Source organism: Leptodactylus fuscus, chromosome 7, assembly GCF_031893055.1.
Source record: "Leptodactylus fuscus isolate aLepFus1 chromosome 7, aLepFus1.hap2, whole genome shotgun sequence".
Classification (NCBI taxonomy): domain Eukaryota; kingdom Metazoa; phylum Chordata; class Amphibia; order Anura; family Leptodactylidae; genus Leptodactylus; species Leptodactylus fuscus.
Window position 1 is genome coordinate 36784054 of NC_134271.1, and position 17683 is coordinate 36801736.

At 45.2% G+C, this 17683-nt stretch overlaps 1 protein-coding gene across 1 annotated transcript; it reads right to left on the reverse strand.

The window, feature by feature from the left end:
* Window positions 1–2479: 2479 nt before the first annotated feature.
* Window positions 2480–17140, reverse strand: LOC142212600 (chymotrypsinogen A-like). The gene is made up of 8 exons (XM_075280564.1): window positions 17089–17140; window positions 16942–17002; window positions 11687–11729; window positions 6257–6336; window positions 5679–5757; window positions 4292–4472; window positions 3350–3483; window positions 2480–2641 (listed from the first exon to the last, which is right to left on the reverse strand). The coding sequence occupies exons 1-8, from the start codon at window positions 17138–17140 to the stop codon at window positions 2480–2482; spliced, it is 792 nt and encodes a 263-aa protein (XP_075136665.1).
* Window positions 17141–17683: the final 543 nt, after the last annotated feature.

The following is a 17683-nucleotide window of genomic DNA, read 5'->3' on the forward strand; positions in this document are numbered from 1 at the left end:
AAGGCTCAACTCACCTAAAGGGCTCAATTCACCCAAATCAGCTCATGCTGCCTCAGTTACCACTACCGCTCAGCCAGACATTTCCAGTAGCCTGGTCAATCACTTTCTACTATTGTTTTTTTAACTGTAATTTTTATTGAACATACAAATAAAATAACAATATATAGTAAGAAATAAAGTGACGTACATAGTGAGCTCCAACAAGGAATATCAAAAGGCAATGTAAACCAAAGACAATGGGTCTACTATTCATTACTGTTAGTGCCATATTATGGGCATAATAAAACAATTATATGAAAAAAAAGGTCACCACCTCAAAAACCATTGCCATTACTTCTTCCAATACCAATGTCATTTTGGTGTCACATTTGCGTTCATAAGGGGATAATTTTTGGTGATTTTTATGAAAAAGTCAGTTCTTCACTTTTCAACTGGCAGGTGCCTAATGCCCCACCAGGCGCACGACTTGCTAGATACCTGGTAATAATCCCAGCGTCATTGCAAAACAAAGGCCTCTTGGAAGGTCGGGCATGATGCTAAAGGGAGCAGCCATTATTGGGTTATTTCACTGGAATCCTGTCATAAGACAGGCTTGCACATTCCAGTGAGCGCCCTCTATTGGTTTGCAATACTGAGGCAGCAACTGTCTTCCTAATTACATCATGGAAGGCAGATTTGCATATTCTTCCCATAGAGACTCTCATTAATTCTAGCTCATGTAGTAGTGTCTGGTCATAGATCCAGACCAGGGGCTGGTGTAGATTTGTGGTATAATTGGTGCCAGTTTTCTGGTTTGAGTTAAAGTAAATCTACAGCAACCCCGGCCCAACCAGATTCACGCTTTGCTCCATGTCTAAAAAAAGTGGCAAGAGCGACAAAGAGGTTTAGATGTGCCACAATGCGCCAAAAATGCACCAAGCAATTTTTCAGGCGCAAATGCCTTAGTAACTATGGGCCTATGGCCAAAAACAGAGGAACCCCAAAACAGGGTGTGGTGAAAGTGTGTGGTGTGTATGTATTATTAATAAATCATCATATTATTCATATATATATATATATATATATATATATATATATTTAGTGAATGTTCTATTTATGTTGGGTTACCAATCTATTTCAGCGGTATGTGTGTAAACAAAGGGGGGTCACAGGTGAAATGCTCTTTCCTGTATGTACAGGATCATGATTTTTAGTGTTTCACAGCTTTTTGGTGGAGCAAGCATGGGGAAGGGGAGTTGTACCAGGAATTTCATCTTAACTTCTAAGGCCAACAGAGATGCAACTCTACAAGAACAAAATAATTATCTTTTCCAAATTAAGATGAGTTGTTCATCCTCCATCGGAAGAAGTAGGAGAAGCGGAGGCATCCTGGCAGAGAGGCATGGCTAAGCAGAAGCCATACGAAATTGTTCTACCTTACCACTATGTGAAATCTGGAAACCAGCTAATTTGTCCATATTTTCGTTTGACGCGTGTTTATATTGGAGAGACGCTTGTATATGTAAGTATGGTTTTCACTGAGCCTGTCAAGTTACTAATAGGATGCAGCTACATATCAGATACCCTGATTTTATTATCAGTTTTTGTTTTTTATCTATTTCTTGGAGAACCCCTTTATCTCTGTAACTGCACCTGATCAATATTGTATTTAGCTGTCTGTTGTATATTTGATCATGTACTGCCTGATAACCTATCCACAATGAGGAAATCATGGCAGGTTTTCTTACACGTTTCAGGCCATAGAAGGATCCTGCAGTCATGGATGTATCCTTTGACAATTGATCAAATCAAAACCTTGGAACCATAAGGCTGCATTCACACTGAGTAACGCTGGTGTTTTTTGTGCTTATTTTTGCACATAGCGCCGCGTTAACGCCGCGTAGCGCCGCATTAACGCCGGTCAACACCACCGCAAAATAGCGCGGCGTTAACGCGGCGTATACACGGCGTTAACGCGGCGCTATGTGCCAAAATAAGCACAAAAAACGCCAGCGTTACTCAGTGTGAATGGAGCCTTAAGATGGATAGAGGAATTTTTTTAAACTCAGCTATGTTTTTAATAATTCTTATTTCCAAAATGATTAACTTTTAATTGTCTACAGATCTAAATATGGCTATGTGTGTGGGAATAGCCCATTTAATAAAATCTCATTTACTTTGCTGGGACTGTGTAATGCAGCATTTTTTCTGCTGCATTTCCTTATAGGCCAAAAATTCTTCACTTTCACAATATGGAATGCCTTAGCATTAGCTAACAATGCCTTAGCCTTATACAGTGCTGATTTAATATAAATTAATTTATAGTCACAGAGCGAAATCTACTGTATATTATAAAATACTGTAAACTATATTATGTTTACCCTTGTCATTTTTTTAGACTAATATAGATGTTACTTTGCAATACACACTATAAAACATTACATTACAAAATACAATCTTGTTGTAGTAACTTTAATGAACAATATTCATAGAGATACATTTAGTTAGCAGCAACAGTTTGGTCCAACCAGGATCTAAGAGCTGTCACACGAGCATATACAGCGGGAGTAGTAGTAGAGCAGGAGGAACTTCCCCAGGACACAACACCAACCAAGGTCCAAGCTCCATTTCTCTGGCATACAAGAGGTCCACCGGAGTCACCCTACAGAACAATTAAATGAATGCATGAGCAAACTATATATCTATTCATGTTCTATCGTCTTTACAGAATTAATTTAACAAAATGCTAAGTATGAGACAAGAAAACCTTGAAAGAGGTCTCATGTACACAAGAGAATGACTCCAGGTCATATGGCATCATAATGCGGCATCCATAAATCTCTTAGGGCCTGAATTGTTCCCCAATATACTACCAGTGGGGAATACAAAGAAGACGTACTGACAATCCATAGTGTAAAATCAAGGATCAGAATTCTTAAACTACCTGTTGTGTAGTTTAAAAACCTAGCCTATATCTGTTCTAAACGTTCTTTTTCCAATCATGTAACCTATATTTTTCATCCATTTCCCTGCCGTCTGACCATTTTTTCCATTTGTCAATCATTTTTAACTATGCGTTAAAAACAGATAAACTTCTTTGGTCTTTTTTCTTCTTTTTTTTTTATCCAACTGATCAATTTACAATTGCTGTCACTTGGATGTAAATCCTTTTTGATGATCTTAAAAACATACTCATTGACTTGTGTTGAGTCTTTTATACTGTGAAAACAACCAAAAATAGGACAGGTCCTATTTTTTTTTTGTACTTACTATTTATCTGAAAAGTAAAATTTCAATGTTCTGAAAAATGAGCATCACATGGCTATTCTTCAGTCGTATGCACGAGACTTAACAGCATTGTATAACTTACCATGCAGGAGGAGGCTCCAGATGCTCCAGCGCAGATCATGGTGCTCTGGATTCTGGTTCCCCAGTATCTCTGACAGTCAGCAGTGGTCAGAAGAGGCAGAGCGACCTGCTGGAGTTTGCTTGGAGTTATTTGTGCTAAGGAAAATAAAAAGATTTAAAAAAAAAATCAACAAAAGTGAAATTTAATGAAAAAAAATATTTTCTATTATATGCTATTATCTTTTCATTTATGTTTATGTCTTCTTAGAAATAAAAAGTACATAACAAATACTCATGCAAAATGTTTTGCAGAAATATAATTGATTACATTTACTGTTTTTTTTTTCTTTTCTCTTCTTTACAGTTTGTCACCTTGTAATGTTTTGCAGCAAAAGGTGGTACAGGCCAGAAATATAATAGCTAGTCTTATCCTTTTTTCTTCTTTTAAAGTCTAGGTAGTTTGTCTAATGCTAAGTTCATGTCTGTGTTGGAGTTTCCATAGGAGACTTCATCACAGATTCCGTCTAAAGTCGATGGAGAGAAAAAACCTGCACAGTCCTGTCTAGGGGTCCACAAGTGTTGGCAAATAACCGCTTTTTTCGTACACAGAATCTCCATCTTTTGAGTCCCCATTCGGAACCAAACAACAGAAATATTATTATGTCCATTAATATATAACAAATCCTTTTACAAATATCTAAAAATTATAGAACTGGTGTGTGAAAATATCTTGAAAAAAAATACCACATTGATAACATGGATACATGCATGTGTCAAACTGCACCACAGATTTTCTGCATCAAAACCCATGTCAAAAACAAGTTGTTATGCACTAAACCCCTTTTTGATATTGATATGATTAAATATTAATAATTCTGCCTCAACATTTCCAATATACCTACATTATTATTAATATACATATTACTGCAATATACCTATAACTTCTATAATTGTAAAAACCTACATGCAGCATTTACATAGCCCCATCCAGTGGTTACACATCTCTCTCCTCCATTGAATACATCACTAGAGGCAGCGAGACACACAGGAGCCACACGCTGGTTAAAGGTAGCAGCGCTGGTGAGCTTCAGAAGAGTGATATCATTTACAGTGGTAAGGGAGCTGTAGTTGGGGTGTCTGAAGACCTGTTAAAAAAAAAATCGGCCTTTAGACTAAAACTGAACGTACACATAGGATCTGAAATTAACATACAACCAACCATCCCAAACACATGTCCCAAACAACCTCAAACCTTTTGAATATCCCAGACACTTGGAAAATTAACACAAAAAGAGAGAAGACACCGAGCTGGTATATAGGGTAGTAATTCAAATAATATGGAAATATTAAGGTAAGAATGCCTGATTGGCTCATTACCTTGTGTTGTTGTGAATAGTCACAACAACTAACCAGTATTGAGTTCAAAAACCGAAATTACGGTGGCAGAGACTTCACCCTTGCAGCAATCATGCGGCTGTTAGGTCAATGGCTTACCATTAGGGTGGGAAACCTATGTGATGGAGAAGGTTTGGGACAATGCCCACACTTTTCATGTTGGTTCATGATGTACGCTCCCTGCTGATCTCTGTGCTGTAAGTACGCACATCATCCCAAACCTTCTCCATCGCACTGATGGTAATCCATTGACCTACTTGGAAAATTAAAAGATGGAAAGTCATTCAATGCTAATGAAGTGCTAAAAGCAGCAAATGACGAACACTTTGTTGCCGTGTTCAAATACAGTAGTACAAACACATGCCCACACAATACAAAAATCTCCCACACGTCTGTCAGTCTAGCCCATACACATCAGATCACAGCCGACAGACGGCAGAAAAAATCCACCACAACAGATTTAGGTTCTGAAAAACTTAAGGTGATGGTTGGCTTTATGAGACAAACTGTTGTACGTTTCAGTATGACCAACCAATAGCAGACAGTCTAAAATTTGCCACTTAAGTAATCTAAAATCTATATCCACCTTTAGGTCCCACATACCACATTGCAGCTAAAAACACTGCAGAAAAAAACATTTTATTTCCACAGCATTTTTCAGTTTTTACTGCAGTTGTCTCTGCATTTTTTCTTCTCCAATTAAATGTCTAAGAAAAACGCCCACAATTCCACAGTTGAAATTAACATGCAGTGTTTTTCAAAAATATATGTGTTTATTAAAATTCTGCTTTTTTTCTGCAATGTGTAGAAGAGATTAATAGAATCTAATTCACTTTGCTGGTACTGTAAAATGTACCAGTCAAAAAATTGCTTTTCCGCAATATGGGACCTTATAAAATGACATTTAAAAGACAAAATGAACAGTCTTGAAGGACGTTTCCATTGTTTCTACTTACCCTAGAAATGGTTTTAGTTTGAATAGGCTCAGCATTGGAAGATCGGTTGTATTCACCCAGAATTACACGGTGGGAGGTTCTGTATGTGAAAGATGTGCAAGCATGTTAGCTGCTTCAGGAACATTTATACGATTTATAAGATGGCTAGATGGCTGTCATCAATTTTACACCAATGGCAAACATATTGCATGAGGACAGTTTCACATGGTTAACTATATAGTCTTAATATTTATGTATAAATAATATTTTGTTTTATTGATCCCTTATTTCTATATGGAAATTACACTTTACAAAATCAGAATCATTCCATCAGAATGGTAATTGTTTCCTGTAAATTAGCTTTCTGCATATCAATAGTTTACATGATGTGAGAATACATATTTGAATGTATATACTGTAATACTCACTTTCATTATATAATAACTAAAATCTAGCATGCTATAATGGCGTGACAGTTGGCAGGGTGTTATTGCCACTTATTGGGACCCCAGCACACAAAAATCTATCAATTCTGTATTCTCCATAGCTCACTGGCATTTACAAAGAGCTGCACTGTACATTTTTTATCACATACTTACGTGACACCACAGTGAGCAGCAGTGACAACCCAGAGACTGTTGATCAGGGAACCACCACAGAAGTGGAATCCAGTGTTGTCCTGTGGAGTATAACCATACTAGTCACTATATTGCATTTATTACCGTTTGAAAACTACATTTTTATGGTTTTAGCTAACATTATTAGAAGCTCTTATGTAATATTTTGACATGGCAGAACATTGCATGCATGGAAGATGTGTAATGTACTGTACTATATACAATGGTGCATCAAATTTGGGAACCCTTCAGAATTTATTTAATCTATAGTTCTGCATAAATTTGACCTAAAACTACATCAGATTTTCACAAGTACTAAAACTCTTAGATCCGATATTACATATCTGTGATTGACAAAAAAATATATGTGAACATTTGCTTTTAGTATCTAATGTGACCCTGTTTCGGTAATCATTGATTAGTATTACACATAAGCCTGGAGAAAGTTTAGCCCATTCCTCTGTACAAAACAGCTTCAGCTCTGTTATGTTGGTGGGTTTTCTCCCATGAAAAGCTTGGCTTCCACATCTCTGTTGGGTAAGGGTGCATTCACTCAACTAAGTTTAAGCCAATTACAGGATGGGAACAATATGTCGGGAGGCAGGGACTCCTAGCTGAATAGATAACCGCTAAGGCTACTCTCACACACTAAGGCTACTTTCATATGACCGAGGTGCAAAATGGTTTTTAAAAAAACATCCACTTTTCATGTCTGTCTTACACCTTAGGTACACCAATTCCCCTCTGCAGACTTTCTGCCCCTATTATGACTAGATGAGAAAATGCTAGTCTTTCTGTAGGTATAATTGACATGCTGCAATTTTGTTTCCATCTTGAGGCCCCAGCCTCAATCCAATCCATTACACTTGTACTGTATGTCCCAGCTGTTTAGCCACCAGAAATCATACTCACCTGTCCCTGGTGCTCCAGTATCCCAGGCCGGTGTCTGGTTCTGCACCGCCCTAGGGATTGTTCCAGCGGAAGTCCTCACCACATGTGATCCCCTGACCCCTGATTGGGATCCGCGGTCACATGTAGCGTGGATACTCACTAGCGCAAGTCCTGGGGTACCGTTAGACTGGAGAATGGCGTAGAACACCAAATCACCAGGAACAAGTGTGTATGATTTTTTTTTTTTTTTTTACACCTTTCCTGTCCTCCAGAGAAAAAAACTGTTTTTCCTGGACAACCCCTTTGAGGCAATCTCGCAAAAAAAGCAAAACAGGAAAAGTAAATCTGTCTTTAAGTAATCTATCAGAATTATTATTTATAGTTTGATGGTTTTTAACTAGAGATGAGCGAACAGTGTTCTATCGAACACATGTTCGATCGGATATCAGGGTGTTCGCCATGTTCGAATCGAATCGAACACCACGTGGTAAAGTGCGCCAAAATTCGATTCCCCTCCCACCTTCCCTGGCGCCTTTTTTGCACCAATAACAGCGCAGGGGAGGTGGGACAGGAACTACGACACCGGGGGCATTGAAAAAAATTGGAAAAAGTCATTGGCTGCCGAAATCAGGTGACCTCCATTTTAGACGAATAGTGGATTTCAAATCCGGGTCATATGAGAATGTGAACTTTGTGACTATGAGACAGGGATAGCTGTACAGGCAGGGATAGCTAGGGATAACCTTTATTTAGGGGGGAATGTTATTAAAAATAACTTTTTGGGGCTCTATCGGGTGTGTAATTGTGATTTTTGTGAGATAAACTTTTTCCCATAGGGATGCATTGGCCAGCGCTGATTGGCCGAATTCCGTACTCTGGCCAATCAGTGCTGGCCAATGCATTCTATTAGCTTGATGAAGCAGAGTGTGCACAAGGGTTCAAGCGCACCCTCGGCTCTGATGTAGCAGAGCCGAGGCTGCACAAGGGTTCAAGCGCACCCTCGGCTCTGATGTAGGAGAGCCGAGGGTGCACTTGAACCCTTGTGCACCCTCAGCTCTGCTACATCAGAGCCGAGGGTGCGCTTGAACCCTTGTGCACACTCTGCTTCATCAAGCTAATAGAATGCATTGGCCAGCGCTGATTGGCCAATGTATTCTATTAGCCTGATGAAGTAGAGCTGAATGTGTGTGCTAAGCACACACATTCAGCTCTACTTCATCGGGCTAATAGAATGCATTGGCCAGCGCTGATTGGCCAGAGTACGGAACTCGACCAATCAGCGCTGGCTCTGCTGGAGGAGGCGGAGTCTAAGATCGCTCCACACCAGTCTCCATTCAGGTCCGACCTTAGACTCCGCCTCCTCCGGCAGAGCCAGCGCTGATTGGCCGAAGGCTGGCCAATGCATTCCTATGCGAATGCAGACTTAGCAGTGCTGAGTCAGTTTTGCTCAACTACACATCTGATGCACACTCGGCACTGCTACATCAGATGTAGCAATCTGATGTAGCAGAGCCGAGGGTGCACTAGAACCCCTGTGCAAACTCAGTTCACGCTAATAGAATGCATTGGCCAGCGCTGATTGGCCAATGCATTCTATTAGCCCGATGAAGTAGAGCTGAATGTGTGTGCTAAGCACACACATTCAGCACTGCTTCATCACGCCAATACAATGCATTAGCCAGTGCTGATTGGCCAGAGTACGGAATTCGGCCAATCAGCGCTGGCTCTGCTGGAGGAGGCGGAGTCTAATGTCGGACCTGAATGGAGACTGGTGTGGAGAGATCTTAGACTCCGCCTCCTCCAGCAGAGCCAGCGCTGATTGGTCGAGTTCCGTACTCTGGCCAATCAGCGCTGGCCAATGCATTCTATTAGCCCGATGAAGTAGAGCTGAATGTGTGTGCTTAGCACACACATTCAGCTCTACTTCATCAGGCTAATAGAATACATTGGCCAATCAGCGCTGGCCAATGCATTCTATTAGCTTGATGAAGCAGAGTGTGCACAAGGGTTCAAGCGCACCCTCGGCTCTGATGTAGCAGAGCTGAGGGTGCACAAGGGTTCAAGTGCACCCTCGGCTCTCCTACATCAGAGCCGAGGGTGCGCTTGAACCCTTGTGCAGCCTCAGCTCTGCTACATCAGAGCCGAGGGTGCGCTTGAACCCTTGTGCACACTCTGCTTCATCAAGCTAATAGAATGCATTGGCCAGCGCTGATTGGTCAGAGTACGGAATTCGAACAATCAGCGCTGGCTCTGCTGGAGGAGGCGGAGTCTAAGATCGCTCCACACCAGTCTCCATTCAGGTCCGACCTTAGACTCCGCCTCCTCCAGCAGAGCCAGCGCTGATTGGCCGAATTCCGTACTCTGGCCAATCAGCACTGGCTAATGCATTGTATTGGCGTGATGAAGCAGTGCTGAATGTGTGTGCTTAGCACACACATTCAGCTCTACTTCATCGGGCTAATAGAATGCATTGGCCAATCAGCGTTGGCCAATGCATTCTATTAGCGTGAACTGAGTTTGCACAGGGGTTCTAGTGCACCCTCGGCTCTGCTACATCAGATTGCTACATCTGATGTAGCAGTGCCGAGTGTGCATCAGATGTGTAGTTGAGCAAAACTGACTCAGCACTGCTAAGTCTGCATTCGCATAGGAATGCATTGGCCAGCCTTCGGCCAATCAGCGCTGGCTCTGCCGGAGGAGGCGGAGTCTAAGGTCGGACCTGAATGGAGACTGGTGTGGAGCGATCTTAGACTCCGCCTCCTCCAGCAGAGCCAGCGCTGATTGGCCGAATTCCGTACTCTGGCCAATCAGCACTGGCTAATGCATTGTATTGGCGTGATGAAGCAGTGCTGAATGTGTGTGCTTAGCACACACATTCAGCTCTACTTCATCGGGCTAATAGAATGCATTGGCCAGCGCTGATTGGCCAGAGTACGGAATTCGGCCAATCAGCGCTGGCTCTGCTGGAGGAGGCGGAGTCTAAGATCGCTCCACACCAGTCTCCATTCAGGTCCGACCTTAGACTCCGCCTCCTCCAGCAGAGCCAGCGCTGATTGGCCGAATTCCGTACTCTGGCCAATCAGCACTGGCTAATGCATTGTATTGGCGTGATGAAGCAGTGCTGAATGTGTGTGCTTAGCACACACATTCAGCTCTACTTCATCGGGCTAATAGAATGCATTGGCCAGCGCTGATTGGCCGAATTCCGTACTCTGGCCAATCAGCACTGGCTAATGCATTGTATTGGCGTGATGAAGCAGTGCTGAATGAGTGTGCTTAGCACACACATTCAGCTCTACTTCATCGGGCTAATAGAATGCATTGGCCAATCAGCGCTGGCCAATGCATTCTATTAGCGTGAACTGAGTTTGCACAGGGGTTCTAGTGCACCCTCGGCTCTGCTACATCAGATTGCTACATCTGATGTAGCAGTGCCGAGTGTGCATCAGATGTGTAGTTGAGCAAAACTGACTCAGCACTGCTAAGTCTCTGCATTCGCATAGGAATGCATTGGCCAGCCTTCGGCCAATCAGCGCTGGCTCTGCCGGAGGAGGCGGAGTCTAAGGTCGGACCTGAATGGAGACTGGTGTGGAGCTATCTTAGACTTCGCCTCCTCCAGCAGAGCCAGCGCTGATTGGTCGAGTTCCGTACTCTGGCCAATCAGCACTGGCCAATGCATTTCTATGGGGAAAAGTTAGCTTGCGAAAATCGCAAACTGACAGGGATTTCCATGAAATAAAGTGACTTTTATGCCCCCAGACATGCTTCCCCTGCTGTCCCAGTGTCATTCCAGGGTGTTGGTATCATTTCCTGGGGTGTCATAGTGGACTTGGTGACCCTCCAGACACGAATTTGGGTTTCCCCCTTAACGAGTTTATGTTCCCCATAGACTATAATGGGGTTCGAAACCCATTCGAACACTCGAACAGTGAGAGGCTGTTCGAATCGAATTTCGAACCTCGAACATTTTAGTGTTCGCTCATCTCTATTTTTAACCTTTTATTACAGTAAGCTTCTGTATTGGTTCTGTCACTGTTCTGGTGTTTAGGCAGCAACTGTGTTGTCTGTAGTATTATTATTTCTGTCAGAAACACTAGAAATTTGAAGGAAACTTGAAATACAACAACTATAAGTCAAAATGATCTGTCAGGATTAGACCATGTTTGAGATCACTCGTACTTGTCATTGTCCACTGGTCCCCCACAATCACAAGTTTCAAGAGGACCCTGAAGACTCACATGTTCAGGAAGGGCTACAACCATCAATAACTCTACTGCTACCACACCACCATCTGATCAGCCCTTACCCTCACCTACTGTCTCTATCTACTTCCCTCATAGATTGTTAGCCTTTGTGGGTAGAGCCCTCTATCCCACTGTACCACTGGGTCACTGTTAGTATTGTACTTGTTTTGTCTATTTTGTGTATTGTATGCAAACTCTCAAATGTACAGCACCATGGAAGTAAAGGTGCACTAAAAGTATAGAGCAGATTAAAATATGTTGACAGCTTTTACAGTACCTGGAGTGACACTTGCCATGGCCAGGATCCAGATACTGCATTCCCCCTACGCCAAACAGCGGCACAACATGGGGTATTCCTGCCCCTGTGTACTGTTTAGGACAGGTGGAATAAGTTTAATCAACTAACAAGTCTGACCTCCCCCTCCCCTATATTAGGTCAGAGAGACCTCTCCCCCCCTGTGTTTTTTCTGTCCTGTGGACAGAGACAGGTGGATGTGGGGGGAGAGATCTCTCTCCTCCCCCTTAGAGTTACTTAGCTTTGGGGGATCTTCGGAGCCTCCATCCTGTGCCTGCGGCCGCGGGTCCCGCTGTGTGTCTGCAGCAGCGCGGCGGCCTTCAGCCGCATAGGATCCTTGTTTCCGGGGAACCTACCTCCTGGTTTTGGTTCCCGGCGGCCGGTATTAGCTGTGCACTCGGCCGGGCCGCCGCGCATGCGCAGAGGTTCCTGGCGCCGCGGCCCGGCCTATTTGAGCCGATAGAGCTCGGATTGAGACTCTATCTGGCTGTGGCTTTCGGGGGTCCCCTCTCCCGCCTTAGGCTGCCCCCTGCCCCCCCTTTTGAGAAGGGGGGGGGTCTTTTAGGGGGGGGGTTTCTTGGAAGGGGGTGGGACTTGTAGAGTCCCGCCCTGTCTCCTCCCTCCGTCCTCCTCTCCTCCTCCTTTCCTCCGCCGGCCTTTATAAGGCCCTTGCTCCTGCTACTGAGTGCTTGACTGCATGCACTCAAGCTGGAACACTGGTATCCTTGTGGTATTAGGATTCTGTTCCCTATTTGCTTAAAATGTCGTCTTCTTCCTCTACACGGGACATCCCACCAAGGAAGTCCGCCGCTAAGCGCCGGCACCTGGCTTGTGTAAAGTGCAACATCCCGCTACCTGATGGGTACGCCTACCAGTGCTGCCGTGGGTGCAGAGGTTCGCCTTCAGAAGAAACCTCTCTGCGTGATGTCGTGGGATGGGTGAAGGAGTTCGTAGGAGACTCTATGAGGAAACTGGAGACCTCCATTGCCCAGTTAGGCAAGAGACCTCGACTGGAGTCTCCACAGCTGTCCCTCCCGTCTTTGGAAGGCCTACAGATTGTTGATCAGGTATCCTCTGAGGAGGAACCGGAAGAACCGGTAAAGGCTTCCTTCCCGCTTGAGAAAATCCCTAGGCTGCTAAAGATTGTCAGGGCCAGGGAACCAGAGGCTGAGTCCGGTGAGGGCCCGTCTGGATCTCTCAGGTCCTTCAGAGCAAGCCCTGAGGTAATCAAGAGGATGGAGGCGGAGTGGAAGAAGCTGGAGAGGGCGTTTAATACGTCCAGGAGGTTCAAGACCCTCTTTCCCATTGCCGAAAGCCAGCTGAGCTCCTGGGGACCACCGCCGAAAGTAGACATGGCGGTCGCTAAACTGTCTAGACGCACAGTTCTTCCAGCAGAAGACGGTTCCAATCTCCAGGACCCCATGGACCGGAGGTCGGAGGGATCCCTAAGGAGAATATATGCCGCCTCTTCAGCTCAGGCCTCCGTAAGCATTGCTGCAGGGGAGGTGGTGTCCAAGCTTCGGTCTGACCTAGCCACCCTGCACAAGGACACAGATGCAGGAATCCATAGGGACGAGTTACTGGAGTCCATATCGGACATTAGTCTCATGGTGGATTACCTTGCCGAGGCCGTTTTTTACCAATCTAAATTGGCCTCTAGAGCCATGGCGTTATCTACGGCCGCAAGGCGGCCTCTATGGCTTAAACCATGGCGGGCGGACAACGCCTCTAAGTTTACCTTGTGCAGTCTCCCCTTTGAGGCCGGAAGATTGTTTGGGAAGGAGCTGGATAAAATAATGGAAGGGCTGGCAGATTCTAAAGGCAAATGCCTGCCACAGTCATTCGGAAGAGGCCAGCGCTCCTTCGGACCTACCGCCCTTCAAGAGGAACAGCAAGAGGTCGCTTCCAGAGGCGCTCGGGAGGTCAATCCAGAGGCGGCGGTCGGGGCTCCTCCCAGGAGGCAAAGAGAGGCATATGACTATCACGCCTCCATGCACCGCGCCGTGGTTGTAGGGGGTCGCCTTTCCGCTTTCGCCTCAGAGTGGTCCCGACACATCAAAGACCCATGGGTCCTCAACATCATTCACAGCGGCTACAAGATCAGCTTCGCTACACCACCTCCAGACAAATACATCAGGACCCGCCCTCTTCAGGGCACCAAACAACTTCATTTGGAGGAGTCCATACAGGAGTATGTGGACAAGGCTGCATTGGAACCGGTACCTATAGAGGAACAGGGTCTAGGAGTCTACTCCCCCGTGTTCCTGGTCCCAAAAGCGTCCGGAGGTTGGCGCATGATCATAGATCTCAGGTACCTCAATCAGTATAGCTGCAGAGTACGTTCCGTATGGAGACCATCAAGTCGGTCCTCCCCTTTCTGCAGCCAGGAGATTTTTTCGTCACCCTGGATCTAAGGGACGCTTATCTCCATGTACCTATATTTGCCCTTCACAGGAGGTACCTAAGGATTGCTGTCCGCTTATGCGGAAAACTTTGCCATTTTCAGTTCAGAGCTCTCCCATTCGGTATATCATCGGCCCCCCACACCTTCACCAAGGTGGTGGCCCCGGTCGTAGCCGCCCTGCGTCTCAAAGGGATATTTATTGTCCCTTATCTGGACGACTGGCTCCTGAAAGCCCAGTCAAGAGAGACCCTCGCCACACAGTTGAGTATCACCGTGGCTTTCTTAACCGAGCTGGGCTGGCTAGTAAACTGGCAGAAGTCAGTATTGGTTCCTTCCACCCGGATTCAATTCCTGGGATTCAAACTAGATTCTCTCAGCATGATGATCTCCCTGCCCTCTCCGCGCAAGGAGAAGATTGTTCAAGCGGCACGACACCTTTCCCGAACCCGGAAGGTTACGATAAGGACGGCAATGAAGGTCCTAGGGCTAATGTCCGCGACCATCGAGGCAGTTCCCTGGGCGTTATGGCACATGCGCCCTCTTCAAGCCGAGATCCTGAGAGAATGGAACCACAGTCCCAGAGGACTGCAGAAGCCAATCCAGTTAACCATCAGGGCCTGTCGATCACTGAGTTGGTGGTCTCATCTCAAGGATGGGAGGTCCACGGCCAGACTTCCTGGACCCTGTTGACCACGGATGCCTCCCTTTCGGGCTGGGGAGCGCATCTGGGGGAGACCCTAGCCCAAGGTACCTGGAGTCAACTGGAGAAGACCCGTTCCTCCAACTGGCGCGAGCTGATGGCGATATACCGCGCCCTCCTAGCCTTTGCCCCTTACCTAGAGGGAAGGGCGGTGAGAGTAAGATCAGACAACCTGACGGCGGTTCACTATGTCAACAAACAGGGGGGAACCAGGTCCCCCTCACTCATGGAAGTGACAGACCGCATTTTCACCTGGGCAGAAGACAACTTATCCCAATTGTCAGCGGTGCACATCAGAGGGCAGCTCAACATCCTAGCGGATCAACTGAGCAGAGGCCTAGCGACGAGAGGCGAATGGTCGCTGGATCCAGGTATATTTCATCATCTTACGGAGAGATGGGGTCTCCCCGAGGTGGACCTGATGGCCACCCAATACAATGCCAAGGTAGGGGTATTTTGCACCCTCTACCGGGAGGACAATCCCTTGGCAATAGATGCCCTGTCAATACCGTGGAGGTTCAAACTAGCTTACGTTTTTCCTCCAATTCCAATGATTCCGAAGGTATTGGCGAAGCTCAGGCAGGACCAGACATCGGCAATAGTGATCATGCCATTCTGGCCAAAAAGGGCATGGTTTACCCACCTCATGTCAATGAGTCGAGGGACCTACTGGAGGCTTCCACAAGTCCACAACCTGGTAACTCTAAACGGTCAGCTCTGCCAGGACCTGGACAGGTTCAACCTCACTGCCTGAAGGTTAACCGCACCGTATGTGGAGACAGAGGATTATCCTAGGCCGTCCTGAGGACATTGGCCAGCTCAAGAGCAGACTCTACCAACCGCAGTTACCAAAGGATTGCTCAGATTTATCAAGAGTGGTGCATAGAGAGTCAGGCCGACAATTCGTCCATTGAAACAGTTCTGGAATTTCTGCAGGGTGGCCTGGACAAGGGATTAACCCCGGCCACTTTGAAGGTACATGTGTCGGCACTGTCTGCTCATCTAGGGACGCGGTTGTCCCAGAATCCTCTGGTTAAACAATTTTTGAAAGGGGCCTCTAGGCTCCGCCCTCCTGTGCAACAGCCGGTCCCGCAGTGGGACTTAACCTCTGTGCTTCAGGGTCTCTGTGAACCACCCTTTGAACCCTTGTCTGAGGTGGACCTAAGATACCTCACACTTAAGGTAACATTTTTATTGGCTATAACATCCGCCAAAAGGGTTGGAGAGCTACAGGCTCTATCAGCTTCAGAGCCTTATATTCAATTTTTTCCCGACAGGGTTCAATTGCGGTTTGTCCGCGGGTTCCTACCCAAGGTTCCCACCCCTGATAACATTAACCAGGTAATATCCCTACCCTCCTTTTTTCCTTCCCTACCTCAGAACAGGAGGAGAAGTTGCATAGCCTGGACCTGGTGAGGGCTTTGCGGATATATTTGGAGTGGACAAGCCCCTTTCGGAAGTCGGAGAACTTACTCATAAATATATTTGGTCACAACAAAGGTAACAAGGCATCCAAGGTTACCCTGTCCAGATGGATAAAGGAGGCCATCATTGGCTCCTTACAAACTCAGGACCTGCCTATTCCTGAGTGCCTAAGGGCCCATACTACCAGGGCCGTATCTACTTCCTGCGCAGAAAGGCATTCCCTCTCAGTGGACCAAATATGTAGTGCAGCTTCCTGGAGCTCTCACCTCACGTTCGCTAAGCATTATAGACTTGGCTGGCGCACCTCCGATGCAGTAGCCTTTGGTCAGACCGTCTTAGCTGCGGCCTGCCAGGGTCTCCCTCCCTAGTGGGGTACCTTCTTGCTAGATCCCCATGTTGTGCCGCTGTTTGGCGTAGGGGGAACGAAAGATTATGAAGATAATCTGTTTTCCCTTAGCCCAAACAGCGGCACAAGGCTCCCTCCCTTTATTTTCAGATTTACTGTCTGTAGGGTAGATGGATTATTCTTGTGACTAACACAGGGGGGGAGAGGTCTCTCTGACCTAATATAGGGGAGGGGGAGGTCAGACTTGTTAGTTGATTAAACTTATTCCACCTGTCCTAAACAGTACACAGGGGCAGGAATACCCCATGTTGTGCCGCTGTTTGGGCTAAGGGAAAACAGATTATCTTCATAATCTTTCGTTCTCACCATTCACAATTCTGGCATAACCGGTAACAACAGGCCTAATACTTGGCACACCACAGCCTAAAAATAAAAAATATACTTTTTTTTTTCTCTGAGAAGCTCCTATGGATAATAAAATGTTATAGTAATGGTATTATCCAACTTACCAAGAGTGCCCCCAAGCAGGGCAAGGCACGAAAGAAGCCAAAGGAATGCCATTGTGATTCACTGTGGGACTGTGGCATTGCAATACATTTGTCAGGCTTATATACTATCAAACCACCAATCAGATGACAGCTTGTTATCTGACATTCATGTTTATAATTCCTTTTTAACCCTCTATCAGAGACCTTGAGTTATTATAGAACACTCAAGCAGCTGCACAGGGGACTAAAGATAAGTGAAAAACGTATAGTATGTTATAATGGAAATTATACTTGTGTTACATGCCCTACAGAATATATATATATATATATATATATATATATATATATATATATATATATATATATATCAAAACATTATCAAAACATATGTACAGATTATATACACACAGTCCAGGTTTAGTTCAAATTATATATAGGCTCTTTATTGTATTGTTTGTACCACCGAATACTTTGTCCGGATGTTGGTATAATGCCCAAATTCATATACCCTTGTGTGGTTATATATATATACACTGCTTGGCCAAATAAAAAGTCGCGAGTGTTAATATTTAGTTGGGCTACCATGAGCACGAATAACAACACGCATCCGTCTCGG